General features: G+C 36.7%; 1 protein-coding gene across 3 annotated transcripts in view; it reads right to left on the reverse strand.

The window, feature by feature from the left end:
- The window catches only part of LOC127641115 (alpha-1,6-mannosylglycoprotein 6-beta-N-acetylglucosaminyltransferase A-like), a 64,186-nt gene that overhangs the window by 7,377 nt on the left and 36,194 nt on the right, over positions 1-20,615 (reverse strand). For all 3 annotated transcript variants that reach the window (XM_052123888.1, XM_052123890.1, XM_052123889.1), the window contains exons 7-16: positions 20,137-20,298; positions 17,812-17,981; positions 17,432-17,566; positions 14,179-14,312; positions 10,180-10,313; positions 6,188-6,337; positions 4,460-4,606; positions 4,208-4,324; positions 972-1,046; positions 670-827 (exon numbers count right to left, since the gene is read on the reverse strand). In XM_052123888.1, the coding sequence (XP_051979848.1) occupies positions 670-827; positions 972-1,046; positions 4,208-4,324; positions 4,460-4,606; positions 6,188-6,337; positions 10,180-10,313; positions 14,179-14,312; positions 17,432-17,566; positions 17,812-17,981; positions 20,137-20,298 (1,382 nt within the window). The remainder of the gene's footprint in view (positions 1-669; positions 828-971; positions 1,047-4,207; positions 4,325-4,459; positions 4,607-6,187; positions 6,338-10,179; positions 10,314-14,178; positions 14,313-17,431; positions 17,567-17,811; positions 17,982-20,136; positions 20,299-20,615) is intronic.

A 20,615-nucleotide genomic window follows, 5' to 3' on the forward strand; every position in this document is an offset into this window, starting at 1 on the left:
GAAAAATCATGTCATAAATCAAAATACCTTATATAGTACACATATTATGCTATATATATATATAATTATATTACAATTGATAATATTACATAAGAGAGAAATAATACTTTTAATATTAAAAAATAAGTTTAATAAATTAAATAAAAAATTATATATTATTATTAATGAATTATTAGTTATATAATTAAAATAATAAGATTAAAAAAAAAAACATGAAAAATCATGTCATACATCAAAATACCTTATATAGTACACATATTATGCTATAATATTACTTTTTAATATTAAAAATATTATTTCTCTCTTATGATATATATATATAATGATATATATATATATATATATATATATATATATATATATATATATATAATTACATAAGAGAGAAATAATATTTTTAATATTAAAAAGTATATTTCTATTAAATAAAAATAATATATTATTATTAATGAATTATTAGTTATATAATTAAAATACTAAGAGACCCCAGTTCAAGTCTGAAACAAAGTCTAAGGCCAATTAAAATCATCAGAGGTAAATTCTATCACATCTCTGTAGCACGTGACTAATTCGAATTCCGATTTGGAATGCAACACCGCCCACTGCTGGCTGAGAGAAGAACCCATTTGGATACTTCATATAGACTGTATATATATGTGTGTTTTTTACCTGGCCAGATCTTTGTCTTTATTGAGGTGCTGGAAGAATGAAGGTTCACAGATGAGCTGCTCCTCCTGACACACCTGTTTGCAGGATTTACCTGCTGGAGCCAATTTCACCTGCATGGTGCTCAGAGGCGGCCACATCACCTGACCATGACAGAAATCCTACAGAGACACAGACAGATGGATGAAATGTATTTGTTTACTGTTCAAGTGTGCATTTAGTCTTTGCACGACAGGTACTGAATGTCACAATGTATTGTAAACACACATACGCCTCATATTTACACTATAAACAGTAACGTGTACCTGGTTCTCTATGAAAGCATTGACGCGCTGCAACATCCCCTCACAGGTGAACTCATACGGCAGATATGGCTCAATCTGAAACAAACAAAAAACATCAGGACATCGTGTGTGTGTGTGTGTGTGTGTGTGTGTGTGTGTGTGTGTGTGTGTGTGTCTATAAAACAAAAACTCAATTTGGGGAAATAGTTCATATATAATGTTTTCTGTATTAATTTTCATCTTTATTGTGGATGAGTAGAGTTCAGGTTTATCTGTGGTCATCTTTACTTGAAAAATGTATATAACATAGAATTAATACTGTATATAATAATATTAATTATGATATCAATATACTTCACATTTTAAGTTTTAATATAGTATAATGTTTTAGGTTTATATTGAAAGTTTTTACTATATTTGAATTGTTTTATTTTAGCAGTAAAGTTAAGGTTTGTTTGTAATAATCATAATTTGCTTTACTTGAAAAATGTAACAAATATATAAAATATAGAATATACTGTATAGTAATATTAGTAATGCAATGAATATAAAGTTAAGTTTTAATATATTTGTAAGTTTTTTTAAGTTCTTTTATTGAAATTTTAAGCATATATTTAAAGTTTTAATATATTTGAAGTATTAATATAGTTTAACGTTTTTTTTGTATATCTACAGTTTCAAATTTAAATGCAATTGATATATTTTTTTTTAATTTAAATTAATATTCAACATTTTTAATATATTTGAAGTTAATATATATAATTTAACTTGACTGGTATAGTTAAGGTTTGTCTGTAATAATTATAATTTGCTTTACTAGAGAAATAATAATAATAAATATATAAAGTATAAAATATATAGTAATATTAATAATGAAATTAAAGTTTTTATATATCTACAGTTTCAAGTTTGTATATAATTTATATCTTTCTTTTAATTTAAATTATTTTAAGTTTTAATATTATTTAAAAAAAATTATATATATATATATATTTTAATATTTGAATTTATTAATATAGTTTTTTTGTGACAGTTAATGTTTGTCTGTAGTTCTAATTTGCTTTACATGAAAAACTGATATATATATATTAGTTCTGTCAACAAAACAACAAAATTTGTTTAACGCCACTAATTGAATGCGTAATACGACCCCATGTATAAACCGTAGCTCATCAGAAGCGAGTCAATTCGCGCAAACGCCGCTAACGTCACATTCATTGACGTCATGAAAACAGATGGTGGGAGACATCATGCTGTTACCGGCGCCAAGCATTTTACCAATGTAGCACAGCAGTAGAACATGCCTGCAAAGCACAGATAGAGCTTTGGACTTTGTAACATGATTGCAGAGGCATGACAGCTGCCATGTGAACACCTGCCTTGCACTGCCAGGTGCAGTACGAAAGTTGTGAGTGAAATTGTAAGTGCAAGGCGATCATCTGTGTTCCGTGACTGCTTCCGGGTCCTTGAATTATGTATTACGTGCAAGTAAAGGCAGCCGGTGGAGTTTCTGGTGCCCCCCTAGGGAGCTGGTACCCTACGCAGACTGCGTATTATGCGTGTAGGGAGCGCAGCGGTGGTACTGATTACCAGTTGGAGACATTGCTGTAAACTTGTTGTTTATAATGATATTGCGATTAATCACGATTAACTACAAATTATGAATCAATAGTTGAACTCAGAAGTTTACATACACTTGGGTAGAAATCATTCAAACTCATTTTTCAACCACTCCACAGATTTCATATTAGCAAACTATAATTTTGACAAGTCGATTAGGACATCTACTTTGTGCATGACAGGGGTCATTTTCCCAAAAGTTGTTTACAGACAGATTGTTTCACTTTTAATAGACTATATCACAATTCCAGTGGGTCAGAAGTTTACATACACTAAGTTAACTGTGCCTTTAAGCAGCTTGGAAAATTCCAGGAAATGATGTCAAGCCTTTAGACAATTAGCCAATAGCTTCTGATTGGAGGTGTACCTGTGGATGTATTTTAAGGTCTACCTTCAAACTCAGTGACTCTTTTCTTGACATGATGGGAAAATCAAATAAAATCATCCAAGACATCAGAAAAACAATTTTGGACATCCACAAGTTTGGTTCATCCTTGGGAGCAATTTCCAATTGTCTGAAGGTACCACGTTCATCTGTACAAACAATAGTATGGAGGAATAAACACCACGCAGTCATCATAACGCTCAGGAAGGAGACGCATTCTGTCTCCTAGAGATTAACGTAGTTTGGTGTGAAAAGTGCAAATCAATCCCAGAACAACAGCAAAGGACCTTGTGAAGATGCTGGAGGAAACAGGTAGACGAGTATCTATATCTACAGTAAAACAAGTCCTATATCGGCATGACCTGAAAGGCTGCTCAGCAAGGAAGAAGCCACAGCTCCAAAACCACCATAAAAAAGCCAGACTACAGTTTGCAAGTGCACATGGGGACAAAGATCTTACGTTTTGGAGAAGTGTCCTCTGGTCTGATGAAACAAAATGGAACTTTTTGGCCATAATGACCATCATTATGTTTGGAGGAAAATTATCAAGGCTTGCAAGCCAAAGAACAACATCCCAACCATGAAGCATGGGGGTGGCAGCAGCATGTTGTGGTGGTGCTTTGCTGCAATTCACAAAATAGATGGCATCATGAGGAAGGAATATTATGTGGATATATTGAAGCAACATCTCAAGACATCAGCCAGGAAGTTAAAGCTCGGTCGCAAATGGGTCTTCCAAATGGACAATGACCCCAAGCATACCTCCAAAGTTGTGGCAAAATGGCTTAAGGACAACAAAATCAAGATATTGGAGTGTCCATCACAAAACCCTCATCTCAGTCCGATAGAACATTTGTGGGCAGAACTGAAAAAGTGTGTGCGAGCAAGGAGGCCTCCAAACCTGAATCAGTTACACCAGTTCTGTCTGGAGGAATGGGCCAAAATTCCAGCAACTTATTGTGAGAATCTTGTGGAAGGACACCCAAAATATTTGACCCAAGTTAAACAATTTAAAGGCAATGCTACCAAATTCTAACAAAGTGTATGTAAACTTCTGACCCACTGGGAAAGTGATGAAAGAAATAAAAGCTGAAATAAATTTCACATTCTTAAAATAAAGTAGTGATCCTATCTGACCTAAGACAGGGAATGTTTTCTACGATTAAATGTCAGGACTTGTGAGTTTAAATGTATTTGGCTAAGGTGTACAGTTAGTATAATGCGTGCATATGTATGTGTGTGTAGTATATACCTTCTGACTGAGGATTCCTTTAATAGCGTTCTCCACCTCGGCGGGATCGTCTATGTTGACGGTCCATACGTGTGGTCGTCCGATGTAGACCTCAGCGTACGGGTGCTGGGAGGTCAGCTGAGGTCAAAACATACATCAGATCCAATTAAACTCAAACACATCAAACTTTAAACTCAAAGAAAACAACAGTCCACCAATAATTAAATACGATAAAACAAAGAAACTGACAAACTGAAAAAAGGAAGATGTTACCTCTCTGAGCGTGGGTTTCCCCTTGAAGAAATCGGTGTTTTTGCTGCTTTTAGCAGGGTCGAATCTCGGGTTCAGGAAAGCGCAGCCATTGGCTATGGCCTCCAAAGGGGCGGGTCCTTCGTAGGGGAAGGACAGTCCGACAAACAACTAGAAAACAGAGACTTGCGATCAAACGTGGTCTTGTCTTAAACGCTTGTGGTCAGTTTGAGCACCACAAATGTGCGATTTGTAGAATAAAGCACATGATTTAGATATTTCTCACTGGATCACATTACCAGTCTGGGTCACAGTCAAATCTTTGATGCACAAAACCCATTTCAACCGTTGTATAACAGTGATGTAAACATCTAGATGACTTAAGCAAATGTTTCCAAAGGCGCGAGCCATGTGGCTAGCAGAGGCGGCCCAGCCCATCGAGATTTCCACAATAATGTGTTTGTGAAAGTGTGAGAGCGCACAAAGAACGTTCTGTGCTACACTAGACAGATGACCACACGGTTACGGCTCACAGAGCACAGAGAGATGTTTCATATACGAGATAACGATGTCAAATTAACCCATATGTTCCATTTCATAGATAACGTTAAATAATGTAAAGTTTACACAGGCTCTTGAAAGGGAGTTTGTAGCCGTCTCATGATGACTAACTGGGAGAAATTATTCGATTTATTGAGTTACGTCATTTAAAGGGTATAGATGGCTTCTTTGATTACACTTCTACCGTTCACCAACAGAGTGGTGCAGAGATGTACTAAAAAGAGGATGATTGAAAGTGAAAAACAAAAACTGAGACTCACCCTCATGCCATCCCAGATGTGCATGACTTTCTTTCAGCTCTGTTTGTCCATATAATGCAAGTAAATGGTGACCAGAAGTTTTTTGAAGCTCAAAAATCACATTAAGGCAGCATAAAAGTAATCCATGAGACTCCAGTGGTTTAATCCATGTCTTCAGAAGTGATATGATAGGTGTGGGTGAGAAACAGATCAATATTTAAGTCCTTTTGTCCTATAAATTCTCCTCTCTGCCCATCAGGTGCCGATATGCATGAAGAATGTATATCGCCAAAAACAAAAGTAGAAGAATGTGAAAGTAAAAGTGTAGATTTATAGTAAAAAAGGACTAAAATGTCGATCTGTTTCTCACCTACACTTATCATATCACTTCTGAACACATGGATTAAACCATTGGAGTCTTATGGATTACTTTTATGCTGCCTTTATGTGCTTTTTTAGCTTCAAAGTTCTGGACACCATTCACTTGCATTGTATGGACCAACAGAGCAGAAATATTCTTCTAAAAATATTTTGTTTGTGCTCTGCTGAAGAAAGAAATTCAAACACATCCAGGATGGCAGGAGGGTGAGTAAATGATGAGAGACTTTATATTTTTGTGTGAACTATCCCTTTAAGTGCCATTCTTAAAGATGCATATATGCCGAGATTAGTGAACATTGACTGCATTCCTGGCATAATGTTGATTAGCACAATCAATTTCAACTTCCTTTTCGTTAAAACTCAAACATTTAGCTCATATAGTGTCAGAAGGTTTGATTAATGTATTAATGACAACACTAGTAGAATATCTACTAGGCTAGATTAGTAAAAAAGGCCATTTTATGGATGCATAGATCACTAAACAGCAATATAAAGTTCAGAATCTCATTTCCAGAGACTTTAACACATATAATGCTGTATGAACTTGGCAGTAACATATTGTGGTACAAACCTTGCTCTCACGTAGGAGGAATTGGAGGTCACGGCCGCTCAGGATGCCGTGATTCTTGACGTATCCCGGCAGGTGGACTGTGCTGGTACCATGAACTGTGCCGTGTACTTCCATGTATGAGTGAATGATGTCCAGATATTTCTGCTTATCCTGTGACACAAGAAAACAAAAAGGAAACAAATACAGGTGAGCAACACTCAACTTTGTAGGTAAATAACATCTTAAAGGGGTAATGTCACGAGGAATCAAATCATCCTTGATATTTTGACATATAAGAGGTCTTTCTACTATGATAGAAAATAAAATCAAAAAGCATTTATTGAAATCATGCTGCTTAAACACCTCGTTCTCTACTTCCACAACTTCCCTACTTCACTAGGGGAACGTTAATTAATGACCACCTCTACAGCAAAAAACATCAACACCTACGTTAGGTCATCACATCCGTGGCCCCGCCCAATGGAGCTTCGGTTCGTAAACTGAGAGCAGGACAAACAGGCCTAGTGTGGCCTAACCAGCCAATGCCTGAACACCAAAGGAGACCCATCTGCACGTTTTTAATTATTTATTAATATAAACATGCACTAGACAGACATCTTTGACCACTGTTATGTATCTGGCACTGCTTTTAAGAGATGTTGTGTCAAGTTACAACAATCCATTCGCTTTTATTCAGCTGCTGTGCCTCTTGCTGTTTTGAGCACAAACACGGACACGTTCTTGCACACATCTGAGCTATTTTTAATTATTGCCGTATGAAAGCATGCACTGGATGGACGTCTTTGACCATTTTGATGTGCTTCCGGTGATGTGCATTTCAGTGCAGGACGATACTGGAAACTGGATGTGTGCGCGTCTAGTTCACACCATGCTTTGGACTATGTATGTGCGTCATGTGGATGTGTCGGTGTATTTCAGCGTGGATTTTATGTTTTTTCGGCAATCAGCATGGATTGCTTGTGAACCAGTCATAAAAAGATTCAAGCTTTGCAAAGGAACTGTTATTGAAGGATGGGCAATTAAAAACACTTGGACCCCATGCAAAAGAATAAGTAAACTGTTCCATTCATGAATATGTCAAATGTCCTGATTGTTTATGGTGTTGAAACCGGTTGCATCCGTTGATGCGACGCAACGTAACGCTTGAGGCTGTCTTTGTGTTGTTGGCAGTAGTAACGGCAGCGTGTGCAGCGCAAAATAGAATTGAGCATCCCTTTACTGTCAGCGCAATGCGACGCGCAGCAACAGACGTGCAGCAACGGGCGCGCAGCAACGGGCGCGCAGCAACGGGCGCGCAGCAACGGGCGCGCAGCAACGGACGTTTCCATGGAGACAGCCTCATTGATTATAATGGGTTCTATTGCTTTAGACATGGCTGAGAGTTAATAATTGTGCATGAGATGAACAGTTTAATATATTCGGATGCAATGTGTTGAATGCGCATTGTGTGTAAACCCTGAAATTTTGTTTTATAATGTTGTGAAGCTTGATCGTTCTCTTCAGATTGAGTTTCAAATATGGCTGATCTCGAGGGGCTGCACAATGTTAGCCGATCAGGGCATTTACGTTGAAGTTTTATGGAGGCACTTAGACCAAATCTATACATTATTCCAAACTTTTGGCCTTTTTAATTGTAAAAACAACTAACATGAACAATGGCTGCTTCAAGCTTTCAAAAAGTTTTACCATGCACAAAATTATTTGTAAAAGATAAGATATATATACAACAATTCAATTGACCCATCTTCTTCATAAATATCTCTCGTAATAAATATCTTTTTGCACAATTTATAAGTGTTATTTTAAAGAAAAAAATATTTTTCATGTGGGCTGGGAAGATTTATTAGCAAATAACATCGTATCAATATCATAGACCACTTTTCACAGTCCAATCAAATTCTGAATGATAAAAGTGCCACTCTACATTATTTCCAGAATATTCAGTTTCATTCAGAAATACATCACATTATAGAGATCGTAAGTGTTGTAACTGTCATTGCATGTTGTCTTTAATACGTTTTAATAAGCAATTTCAATATAAGCAATATATCTTGTCATTCACAGATTCAGATAATCAGATTATGTATATATCATCTCCCGACATTCTTATTCTCTGGGCATTTGTTCTGATTTGCGTGACTAGGGCTTATAAAACGAGAGATAAAAGAACACAGGACGCTTAAAACACACACACACACACACACACGCGCACACACACACGCGCACACACGTTCTTTTAGCTCTCAGCATGAACTTGTGTCAGTGCAGAAGGCAAAAGACAGACAGGAAGAGTCTAAAAGCGCCCGTTCCTCAGGGAAACCACGAGACTCAGAGAATAAAAATGAAGCCTTTCCTTTACAAATGCACAAAGTATCCAAAGACACACTTCCTGTCAGATGTCAGGTGAAAATAGAAATACTGTGTGTGTGTGTGTGTGTGTGTGTGTGTGTGTGTGTGTATGTACTCTGTATGTGTATGTGCATGTGAGTAGCGGAGTACGCGAGTCTAGAAAAAAATAAACAATTATAAATAAATGAACATGTTAACTAATAAATTAATATTATAGAGTGAAAATCAGTATTTTAAAAAATACAACTTTTTATTGTTAACCCCCCTTTAAAGACGTCCTTAAAGGGTAAAAATGTTGAATTCATGAATAAATATATATATATTTTTCTATTTAGTATACTAAAAATGCAGAAAGTTATTATGTTATTAATACATTTATTAATGCAACTGATGTGTGTATGAGTGTGTGTGATTGTGTAAGGAAGAGTGTAGACTTTATTTGCATTTCAAAAGCCTACATGAATATCCTCTGATCTCTAGACGACACATACACAGGGTCTATGCTCAAGTTTGTTTCCATGGTAACGGTTCTTGAGAGGATGTAGAAAAGCATCTCTCTCTCTCTCTCTCTCTGGTTCCAGTAAAACTGCATGAGGTTAAATGTGACTCCGATGTTGCTGTAGATCCAATTTGCATCAAAAATATTTACATTGCACTAATTTAGTTTAGTTTTTCATCTGAGCCTTAGAATTGAACAGACTGTTTTTGCTACTGTACCTTTAAGACTATAAACGCAAATGATGTTATGATTGGCAAACGTCTTCGCATGTGAAATTAGTATTTTTGATACTGTACCCTTAAATATTTCTGTAAATAAATTACCTCTGTTATAAATAGCCAACCTCTATGCATATGAAACAAGCCTGTTTTGCTACTGTATCATTAAGACGTTTAAACGCACATTATTATTATTTTGTTATGACTGGTAAACCTCTTCGCATGTGAAATTAGTATTTTTGCTACTGTACCCTTAAGATATCAATAAATAAATTACATCTGTTATGATTGGCTAATCTCTTTGCATATTAAACGAGCCCGTTTTGCTACTGTACCTTTAAGACTATTAAACGTAAATGGCCTTGCTTATAAGCGCTTTGCAAGTCTGTTATTGCTACTATATCTTATATAGATGTTGATATGTAAAAATGGGCGTGTATTGCCAGTTTAAAAACATTGTTAAGCTATTGATCCTGTTACGTATGCCTAAAAAAAATAAAAAAATCAGGACATCAGGAAAACCAATTTAAAATTCAAAATAAGTCCTTGGAGGAATTGTGTGGGATTAGTTGGATCTGGACTGTGTGTGCGTAGAGGGATTATTTTTTTTGTGCGCTCTCTCCGTCTCTCATCACACAAAGTGTTTCGGATCCAGTTGGCCGTTGATACCTTCCATGCAGGGTTCCTTAGGGATTATTCCGAGCGTCTTAACGGTGAAACCAGGGGTGATCTCACACCGGAGAAATGCTGAACTAATCATAGTCAAATTAAAAACACCTCTTGGCGAGAAAATTTGGAAAATGTGGCAAAACAATCAATCATATAAACATGATGCGGTTTCCAAAACATTGCTGCAGTTTCACGTGTAAACGGCCAATAAAAGTTGGCTAAATATACATTGTTGATGTCGTTCAACAAAAACTCACCTTCCAAAAGTTGTCCACCTTGCCGTAAACCAGAGACTGGTTTTGCCGTTTGATGTCGTCGATGTGCTTGAAGTCGCTAGCATTCAGGTGCTGTTCCACGACGAAGCCCAGGAAGCTGTTATCTGGTGTGTGAGCTGCAGGGGTAAACAGAACAGCCAATCAGAAGAGAGCGAGAGACAAGCCAATCAAAACCAAGAGGATAAATGGAGGGTTTTGTGCAACTATCTAATATTGCTAAAACACAAACTCTGAAGATGCGCGATTAGTAATTCAACGCAAGAACAGGGCAAATAGGTACTTGGAGTGAAAATACGACACCTGATAAGGTGTATTTTAATTAATAGTAACTACATTATATTGTATTATTTTAAATAGTGTTAGCGAGTCCTTAACTACTATATAAACTACGATGTTATAAATGTATAGCAATAAAATTAATTTTCTGTACCTTATTTTGATAAAATATTGTCTCTAGAATATGCGTAATAATATAAGATGAATATTAAGCGTAAAAACGACAAATACAATACACGTGTTAAGGTTTTATTATTAAACATTACATTATATTGTCTATACAGTGTGTTAGCGAGACCTAAACTATGATGCTACAAATGTATAAGAAATAAAAGTGTTGAATATTATTAAAAATCTCAGATTTTTCTAGCACACAAAGTCAGTGTTTATCTTATATTGATAAAATATTTATCTGAGGTTTGCGCGAATATTACGAGTATTTCCTCTACAAAATACGTTGCTACAAATGTATAGAAAATTAAAATCTACAATGTAATTAACAATCTACGATTTTTCTGACACAATGTCAGTATCCATCTGATATAGATCAAATATGGCCTTTGAAGTTTGCGCAATAAGATTAAAATTTAAGGCAAAAACAGCACAAATAGCTACTTTCAAAGAAAGCACGAGAACATATACCTGGTAACAATAAATATTACGTTATATTGTATTCTATAATATATAGTGTTAGCGAGACAATGCTATAAATTTATAGCAAATGAAAATCTTCAATATTACTGACCATCTACGATTTTTCTAGCACACACCGTGAGGATTGTAATTCATGTAGTAAAATGTTCACATCAAGCGTGTTATGTAAGAGAAAGATCCGCGTGGGTGTTCAAATTGCCAAGCAAATTGCTGTTACCATGACAACCTCTCGGCCAAGAGGTCACCAGGGTAACGAGTCTTGGCAGAGATACACCTGAATGCCATCTGTCTGAAACATTCAATCCTAAAATTAAGATTTCTGATTTACACACACACCTAAACCATTATGTGTGCGCCTGCTATCGTTAACTGGCTGCAGGAGCAGCTGTAGCCTGTTGTCACATTTACCCGTCAGTTCCAATGAGAGCGTAGGATGAAATTCAGAGCACAGGCAGCCCATAATGCAATTTGTGGAAATTTGTGGAAATCATAAATGCAGTTTAGATGGAATATGACCCGCTCGCTCTCCCTTTCCCTCTGGCTTTAGTTACTGTATACAGCACATATACGTTCCTAATGGAAATGCTAACAAGCACTGATATACACAAGCTCATGAACACGCTCAAGGCACCTGTCAACAACAATCAGAATTAACGGTGTGACTGAAAACCGAACGCTCATTTTAGATATATGCGCATTGGGTTAAATTCTTTTTAGCAGAATAAACAAAACAGAGGCTATTATATCCAGAGCCCTTGATTAGCAGTCGACCGATTTTCTAAATGGCCGATATGATATCTAGAAAACAGGGAAACTGTTACTTTAGGCCCGAAACATGCTCAAGTACTTGAACGCAAATGCTTATAGTAAAGTGTAAATTCACACATCGTTGTGTTCCTGTTATGAGTCAGAACGCAATTTGCAAATACGCATTGCATTCTCAGTGTTGCCACAAGGGGCGCTAGAGCAGACATTACTGTAAAAATGTAAATAATTTCAGGAAAAATTAAGCGAAGTGGGTTCAAATGTATCTAGCATATAGAGGCTATTTTTCCAGAGCCCTTGATTAGTTGTTGAGCGTTTTTTTAAACAGTGAATACTGATTATGATACTAGAATACAACTCCTTTAGGCCCAAAACATACTTAAGAACGTTAAAGCAAATGTTTCAAATTACGCATTGCATTCCATGTAGCCACAAGGGGTGCTAGAGCAAACATTACAGTAAAAAAATGTTTTTTAAGCATAGTCGGCTAAACAGCAGATTAATCAAAATGCGATTTTTCCAGAGCTCTTGATTAGTAGTTGACCACTTTTTTTTTTTTTTAAACGGCTGATACTAATATCTAGAAAACAATTCCTTTAGGCCCGATATGTACTCAAGTAAGTGAACGCAAATGCTTATAGTTATGTGTAAATTCATACGTCGTGTGTCAGAACGAAATTCGTAAATATGTATTACATTCTAAGTGCTGCCACAAGGGGCGCTAGAGCAGACATTAGCGCAAACTGTCGACTTCTATTGTCAGTTTTTCCTTTTCGTCAACAACTGTCATCGTGAAGAAACAGTTTGAAGAGAATCATGGAGCGAATGCTAACGTTAGTTAAACTTTCGACATGTTTATAGCTAGCTATGTGAATAATCGTGCAGACATTTCAAGGTAACGATCGCCCCCCCCCCTTGAGTAATGAGGTTTTAAAACCACAGTAACGCAAGTTCGCAACTATGTACAGTGGTACTGAACTCTTAATACGCCAACTAAACAATCACGTCTATGTTTTTGTACATGCGTAGAGTATATTTCAAGTTCATACACATGAATGACTCGGTACAGTCTCTTGATGATTTTTCTGATGTTTTACGTATAATAGATCACCATACGAAGATTTGCAGTACACATGGTGTTTTGGGATTTAACTGCAAGAGACACGTTTTTAACGCACACTAAGCAAACGCTTCGGAACGTTCCGGCTGAAACTAATGACGTTTTCAGTCGAACTTGCCAAATAAAAACAAGAAATAATAATAATAATAATGAAATAAAACAAAAATAAGCCATTTTTCATGCTTGCGTAACCGGCGACTTACTTTTATTGTTTCTAGCTCTTCCACATTCGCGTTTTTACACTCATTTTTATTAATTAAAAAATGGACTGAATTTTCAAGGCTTTCAGGAGCAAAAAATGGACACATAATACCATGGAGAAAAGAGACTTCCTCTCTTGGACTGTTGGCAATTCACTCATCTGATATGTGTGGGAAGCGTTAAGAACAAATAGTCCCTTCAGGACGGGTGGGATGGAGATGCTATTGTCCTGTAATAAAGGACATTTACCCATAAACTAACTGGGGACATGTTATTTTGAGTTACAAAGGTTGACAATAAGCAGAGTGCTGTCACGTAGCATGCAATGTCAAAGGGACTCTTGGATGAAGACCACTGACCGACAGCATATAGTAGGGAGGGGCAACACAACCATCTTTAAACGTCCACACATGGACTAAGTAGGTGAAAGTGACAGTAAAACATGTGATGCAACCAGATTGCAAAACGTGAAGTTTAAGCTGAAAATTACCATTTTGAATAATGTGAATAATGTGCTTAAATGGTTAAAAAGAAAATTAAGCAAAATATAATTTCTTATTTCTTTGGGGTGAAATCAAGCCCGGACATGAACTTGATGGGTTTCATGCTTCATCAATAAATACAGTTTAGCATCGTTACACTCCAGAAACTCTTTCTAAAGATGGTGTCTAGTCGTACCCACACCTTTGTGAAATGTATCTCCAGTCTCAAACAGGGTTTAAGTTAGCTTAATCTAGAAGGAAAGCAGTTCTGCTTGGAAAACCACGAGTTTTATGAGAATGTCGAAGTCTATTGATAAACAAAAGAACTATTCAGACCCGCTGACGATTTGAGACGCTTCCCAAAACCCTCAGAACCCCGACGAGCGTAGGATAAAGTTTCCATGTCCAAACGGGTAAAACGGAAAGGTTAAACACACACACATACACACATATACAAAAGGCCTCTTACACACACACACTTACGGAACATGGTGTTGAACTGTTGGGGGTTCAGGTTCCACTTGCCCCACGGAGTTTTGTGGCCTTTTGACTGGGCGTAGTGGGCGTGGTTAAACTCAGGCTCCGTCCCAAAGGAGTCTAGGACCCTCAACATGCACCTAAAACATACACAAATCAAGTCACCCATGAAACCTCTGGGGGGGGGAGCCTCTGAAATGACAGCGTGTTGGCCAATGTGTGTTTCATGCATTGCTATTCAGGTGAGGCCCTATATATGAAATATGAAACATAACTTAAATGCTTGAATAGTATTTATTGTGGGGACTCTAGAGCCTGATTTTTGTAAAACAAATGACATGAATTCAACCACCAGCAACATATCTAATGCATGGATTCGTCTGCATTTCAACACCTTCAATATCTGTTACAAGACAGCTGATTTACATTTTCAGGATGTTTTTTCAGAATTCGCCTAGACTACAACATGTACAAAAGAAGAAAAAATTATAATCTGCAGAATGTTTGTGTTCAGATTTCATCTGGATTAAGACATGTACAAAAATACAAATGTACGTTCATGAGATACTTCCTTTTAGAAATATTCTAGACTACAACGCAAGCACGAACATCCACAAGACACTTGTTTAACAAATTAGTCTGGACTACAACACTGTTTTTATAATTTGCCTGGAATACGACATGTATTAATGAACGAACATCAATGAGATGCTTGTTTTTATAATTAATCTGGACTATGAAATTTACAAAACAAAGAACAAACTTTCAAGAGAAGTTAGCTTTTATAATTCGTCTGGTCTACGACACTTACGAAAGAATGAACAAACATCCACAAGATGCTTGCTTTCAAAATTCGTCTGGACTACAACATGCACAAAGAACATATGGGCATCTGCAAGACACTTGCTTTAAAATTTGTCTGGAATACGACATGTACAAAAGAACAAACAAACATCAACGAGATGCTTGCTTTAAAATTCGTCTGGAATACGACATGTACGAAAGAACAAACAAACATCCACGAGACGCTTGCTTTAAAATTTGTCTGGAATATGACATGTACAAAGAACAAGCAAACATCCATGAGATGCTTGCTTTAAAATTCGTCTGGAATACGACATGTACGAAAGAACAAACAAACATCCACGAGATGCTTGCTTTAAAATTCGTCTGGAATACGACATGTACGAAAGAACAAACAAACATCCACGAGATGCTTGCTTTAAAATTCGTCTGGAATACGACATGTACGAAAGAACAAACATCCATGAGACGCTTGCTTTAAAATTCGTCTGGACTTCGACATGTACGAAAGAACAAACAAACTTCCACGAGATGCATGCTTTAAAATTCGTCTGGACTTCGACATGTACGAAAGAACAAACAAACATCCACGAGACGCTTGCTTTAAAATTCGTCTGGAATACGACATGTACGAAAGAACAAACAAACATCCACGAGACGCTTGCTTTAAAATTCGTCTGGAATACGACATGTACGAAAGAACAAACAAACATCCACGAGACGCTTGCTTTAAAATTCGTCTGGAATACGACATGTACGAAAGAACAAACATCCATGAGACGCTTGCTTTAAAATTCGTCTGGAATACGACATGTACAAAAGAACAAACATCCATGAGACGCTTGCTTTAAAATTCGTCTGGACTTCGACATGTACGAAAGAACAAACATCCACGAGACGCTTGCTTTAAAATTCGTCTGGAATACGACATGTACGAAAGAACAAACATCCACGAGACGCTTGCTTTAAAATTCGTCTGGAATACGACATGTACGAAAGAACAAACATCCATGAGACGCTTGCTTTAAAATTCGTCTGGACTTCGACATGTACGAAAGAACAAACAAACTTCCACGAGACGCTTGCTTTAAAATTCGTCTGGAATACGACATGTACGAAAGAACAAACAAACATCCACGAGATGCTTGCTTTAAAATTAGTCTGGAATACGACATGTACTGAAAGAACAAACAAACATCCACGAGGCGCTTGCTTTAAAATTCGGTCTGGAATACGACATGTACGAAAGAACAAACAAACATCCACGAGACGCTTGCTTTAAAATTCGTCTGGAATACGACATGTACGAAAGAACAAACAAACATCCACGAGATGCTTGCTTTAAAATTCGTCTGGAATACGACATGTACGAAAGAACAAACAAACATCCACGAGATGCTTGCTTTAAAATTCGTCTGGAATACGACATGTACGAAAGAACAAACAAACATCCACGAGACACTTGCTTTAAAATTCAACTGGAACAAACATTCATGAGATATTTGTTTTTATAATTCATCTGGACTACAACATGTACGAAAGAACAAACAAACATCCACGAGACACTTGCTTTAAAATTCAACTGGAACAAACATTCATGAGATATTTGTTTTTATAATTCATCTGGACTACAACATGCACAAAAGAACACAAACATCTGTCAGACATTTGCTTTTATAATTCGTCTGGATTACTACAACATGTACAAAAGAACAAACAAACATTTACAAGACGCTTGCTTTTATCATTTGTCTGGAAAACGACATGTATGAATGAACGAACATCAATGAGATGCTTGTTTTTATCATTAATGTTGACTATGACATATACAAAAGAAAGAACAAACTTCCACGAGATGCTTGCTTTCAAAATTTGCCTGGACTAAAACATGCACAAAACAAACAGATGTCTATGGGCTGCTTGTTTTCAGAATTTATCTCGACTACTACACATTTGCATTTCTCGTAAAAGATCTGAAACGTGTTCGTATATTTACACAAATACGAGCGTGACATCGCTATCTTGACCTCGTGTGGGCCAACATATTAAATGTGACCACACGACCCTGATTACTCGATATTCCGCACATCATCTGGAATAAGAGCTCACAATCACACCGGCGCAATGCAGACTAGATCATCCCTACCAACAACAGCGGACGTTCTGTCTCAGTGTCCGAAGGATAAAACCAGGAGATCGGGTAAACTCATTTAAAAAGACTTTAGTCAGTCAATAATACCCTGCTGTCTTGAACAATTCTCTTATTTCTCAGAGCTGCAAAAAAATTTAAAAAATGCAGCTAGGGAAGGTAACACTCACACACTTTATATTGTGGTGCTGCTTATTATAGAAATATTTGTACTCCGTAAGAAACAGTGGTGTGGCTAAATGTTAAAAATGCCCCAACCCTGTATGCAAAGAGATGAGATGGACTGTTCTGAAAATGTGTACTTACTGATAATGGACCCATGATGGGCCCAGAGTTTTCTTGAATTGTGCAAGTCCAACGATGTCTATGTAGATGAGCTCCACGACTTTATCACCTTTTGTGGGGCAACTGGACTTGTTGCCCATGACTTTCTTCATGATCCTGTTAAAACAGAGACAAACATGGAAAGAGACAAAGAAAGAGACAGGGATAAACAGATAAGTAATGTCAATCTCTACAGTATTTGTAACTTAGCCATTAAACTTTCTACTGACAATTAAGGACAGTTTCAACCTTATTACTGCAGACTCCAGCAAACCCAGAGCTGCTGAAATCCAGTGGTACCAAACTACACGGACTTTGTATCAAAGTGAAGTGTTAGCACAGAGACGGCGTCAGCAACTTACTCCTTCAGCTCGGCGAGAGATGCAGAGATACGGATGTCATGTCCGAGCAAGTACAGTGTGGTGATGAGGTCACTCCACTGAACGAGTTCTCCGAGTGGACCACCGCTGAATGCGTTCTCAGCGATCTTAAAACCAGACTCTTTCGTCAAGAGACCCAGGTGCACCAGGATCTAGAAAAAATATATATAGTTATTAAAAATAGAAATTACATAATTTAATATTATTTTTAGTGAACATATTTAATACATTCAAATAATTTTTAATAATAATATCATAAAATAATTGTAATAATATTTAATTACTAAGATAATTTTGAAGAATATAGTTAAACACACACACACACACACACACACACACACATATATATTATATATGTAATTAAATAAATGAAAAAATATATAATAGGTTTTATAATTTTATAAAAGGTTTATTAGAAATGTACAGAATTATCCTAACATTTCATGGCCTGAAATGGGCAACAGTAATTAAATATAATGAACTAATGTTTTTGAACCATTTAAGATGGTGTTTTTAAACAGGTGTTTCAGTGGCATACCCAAAATTAAAGGCTTATAACTCGACAAAACAAACAAAAAACAAGGAGGGTCAAGTGTTTGGTATTATTTTAAAGAAACCTTTAAGATTATGATATATTCTGAGACTCTCAGCATAAGAAACTGCTGAAAAATCACAAATAAAACTTGAGCCAAAAATTTACTTTTCCCCTTATTTTCTGATTTGACATTATACAGTATTACTCTAGGTGGCTCCGACAAACTGCTTTAGTTTTGTTCCCAATCATGTCAACTGTAACGGAGTAAAAATGTTTGTTGATTCAAAAAGCAATCAAAAGTTATAGCATTACCAAAATATTTATCCTTGAGTACAATTAGTTTTTCCCAAAAGTGTCCAAAAGCCAAATAAAACATAATAATTGTACATAAGAACTAATTACACATGCAAACAAAACAATGACTAAAGGTTTGCATAGCATGCAGACATGATTTTAGTGATGAGATTCCACAGAATGAGTTTCACTCTGTGCCATCCAAGTCATCATTGAATACGTGTCATGTACTTGGCGTCATCTCCTGGTGGCCATACAGCCACAACATTAAAACCACCTGTCTAATATTGTGTAGGTCCCCCTCGTGCCGCCAAAACAGTGCCAACCAGCTTGTCAGAACATTCAGACACACCAAAATTGTACAGAGTGGTTATCTGACTTACAGTAGACGTTGTCAGTTTGAACCAGTCTGGCCCTTCTCTGTTGACCTCTCTCATCAACAAGATATTTAATTCTGCAGAACTGTCGCTCACTGGATGTTTTTTGTTTTTGGCACCATTCGGAGTAAATTCTAGAGATTGTTGTGTGTGAAAATCCCAGAAATACTCAAACCAGCCCGTCTGGTACCAACAATCATCCATGCGATTATCTAATCATCCAATAGTGTGGAAGCAGTGCAGTGCAGTGCATATAATCATGCAGATACAGGTCAGGAGCTTCAGTTAATGTTCACATCAACCATCAGAATGGGGAAAAATGTGATCTCAGTGATTTCGAACATGGCATGATTGTTGGTGCCAGACGCGGGGGCCCACCCGAGCTTAAAGGGTTATTAATATGCATCAAAACCTCTAATTCTATACTAGAGATCTCTAATATAAGCTAATAATTCATATAATATGACTTAATATAACTTAATTTGTTAATAGTTCAGTAGTTGCCTTAGAGTGCCCACATAAACCTCAGTTTATGGTTTTGTGGCCTATTTATGCTCTAAATACAGAAATGGCTGTTGGTACAATTAAATAGAAAGAGAAGGATTCCAGATTACATTCTGCTCCAGTCACGTCTATACAACATTTTTGGAAATTGTCATACAATTTCTGTTATTTCAATATCTATATGATATATGATTCACAGTCATATTTTTGTAGCAGTTTATATGGAGGAAAAGTATCACTAAAGGATTGAGTTAGTAATGGAGAGATGAATTATATCTAAACAATCTTAACTGGGGTTATTTCAAGCTTGACATTAAGCGATCTGTTGTGGAGAGACAAGAGTGTGTGTGTGTGTGGTTTTGAGTCCCAGTTGTGGTGGTTGGCTGAAGGTGACAGTCATAGATGTGCTTGGGAGTGTGTATATACGTGTGTGTGTGTGTGCACCACTGCGATGTGAGAGAATGATTCATTCGTAAGAGGGCAGAAATACAAGTTGCATTAATAAAAGGTGACAGGTACAGTCCCATTCCAACATTTCTTTCAAAATATCTCACCTACCACGCACATATGTGATAGACGAGACTATATGCGACTTACCTTTTTGCGTTTGCGGTGGCGGAGATTCTGCTTGTTGGCAAGGGAGCGGACAGCGCTGAACCATGGCTCCTCCATGCGTTTGATTCGCAGCATCATCCAGCGGAATTCTTCACGGCTTGACATCACGTGATACAGCTCGTCAAAACTTGTACGAATCTCCGTCTAAAAAAAAAACCCACAATAATATCAAACAAAAATTATTTGCTTGATGTCTGCAAACAAATACATATGTTGCCAGTCCAGAATGGCCTTATAACTGCTGCGGTAAAATGTGCACTTGCTGCTCTAAACCACTAAGTGGTGCTATAAACATACTATTTCAATTACTGAACGCGTCAAAGCTCATTCTCGCGAGAATCCATTTGCTATAGCTACTGGAAAATAACTGACGTATATTCACACCTGCACACAGAAATCTTGCTAAAGTTGGGGTTAAATGTTTCAATTTAGTGTTTATTCAGTTTTAAACTGCGTGAAAT

Source organism: Xyrauchen texanus, chromosome 50 (genome assembly GCF_025860055.1).
Source record: "Xyrauchen texanus isolate HMW12.3.18 chromosome 50, RBS_HiC_50CHRs, whole genome shotgun sequence".
Classification (NCBI taxonomy): Eukaryota; Metazoa; Chordata; class Actinopteri; order Cypriniformes; family Catostomidae; genus Xyrauchen; species Xyrauchen texanus.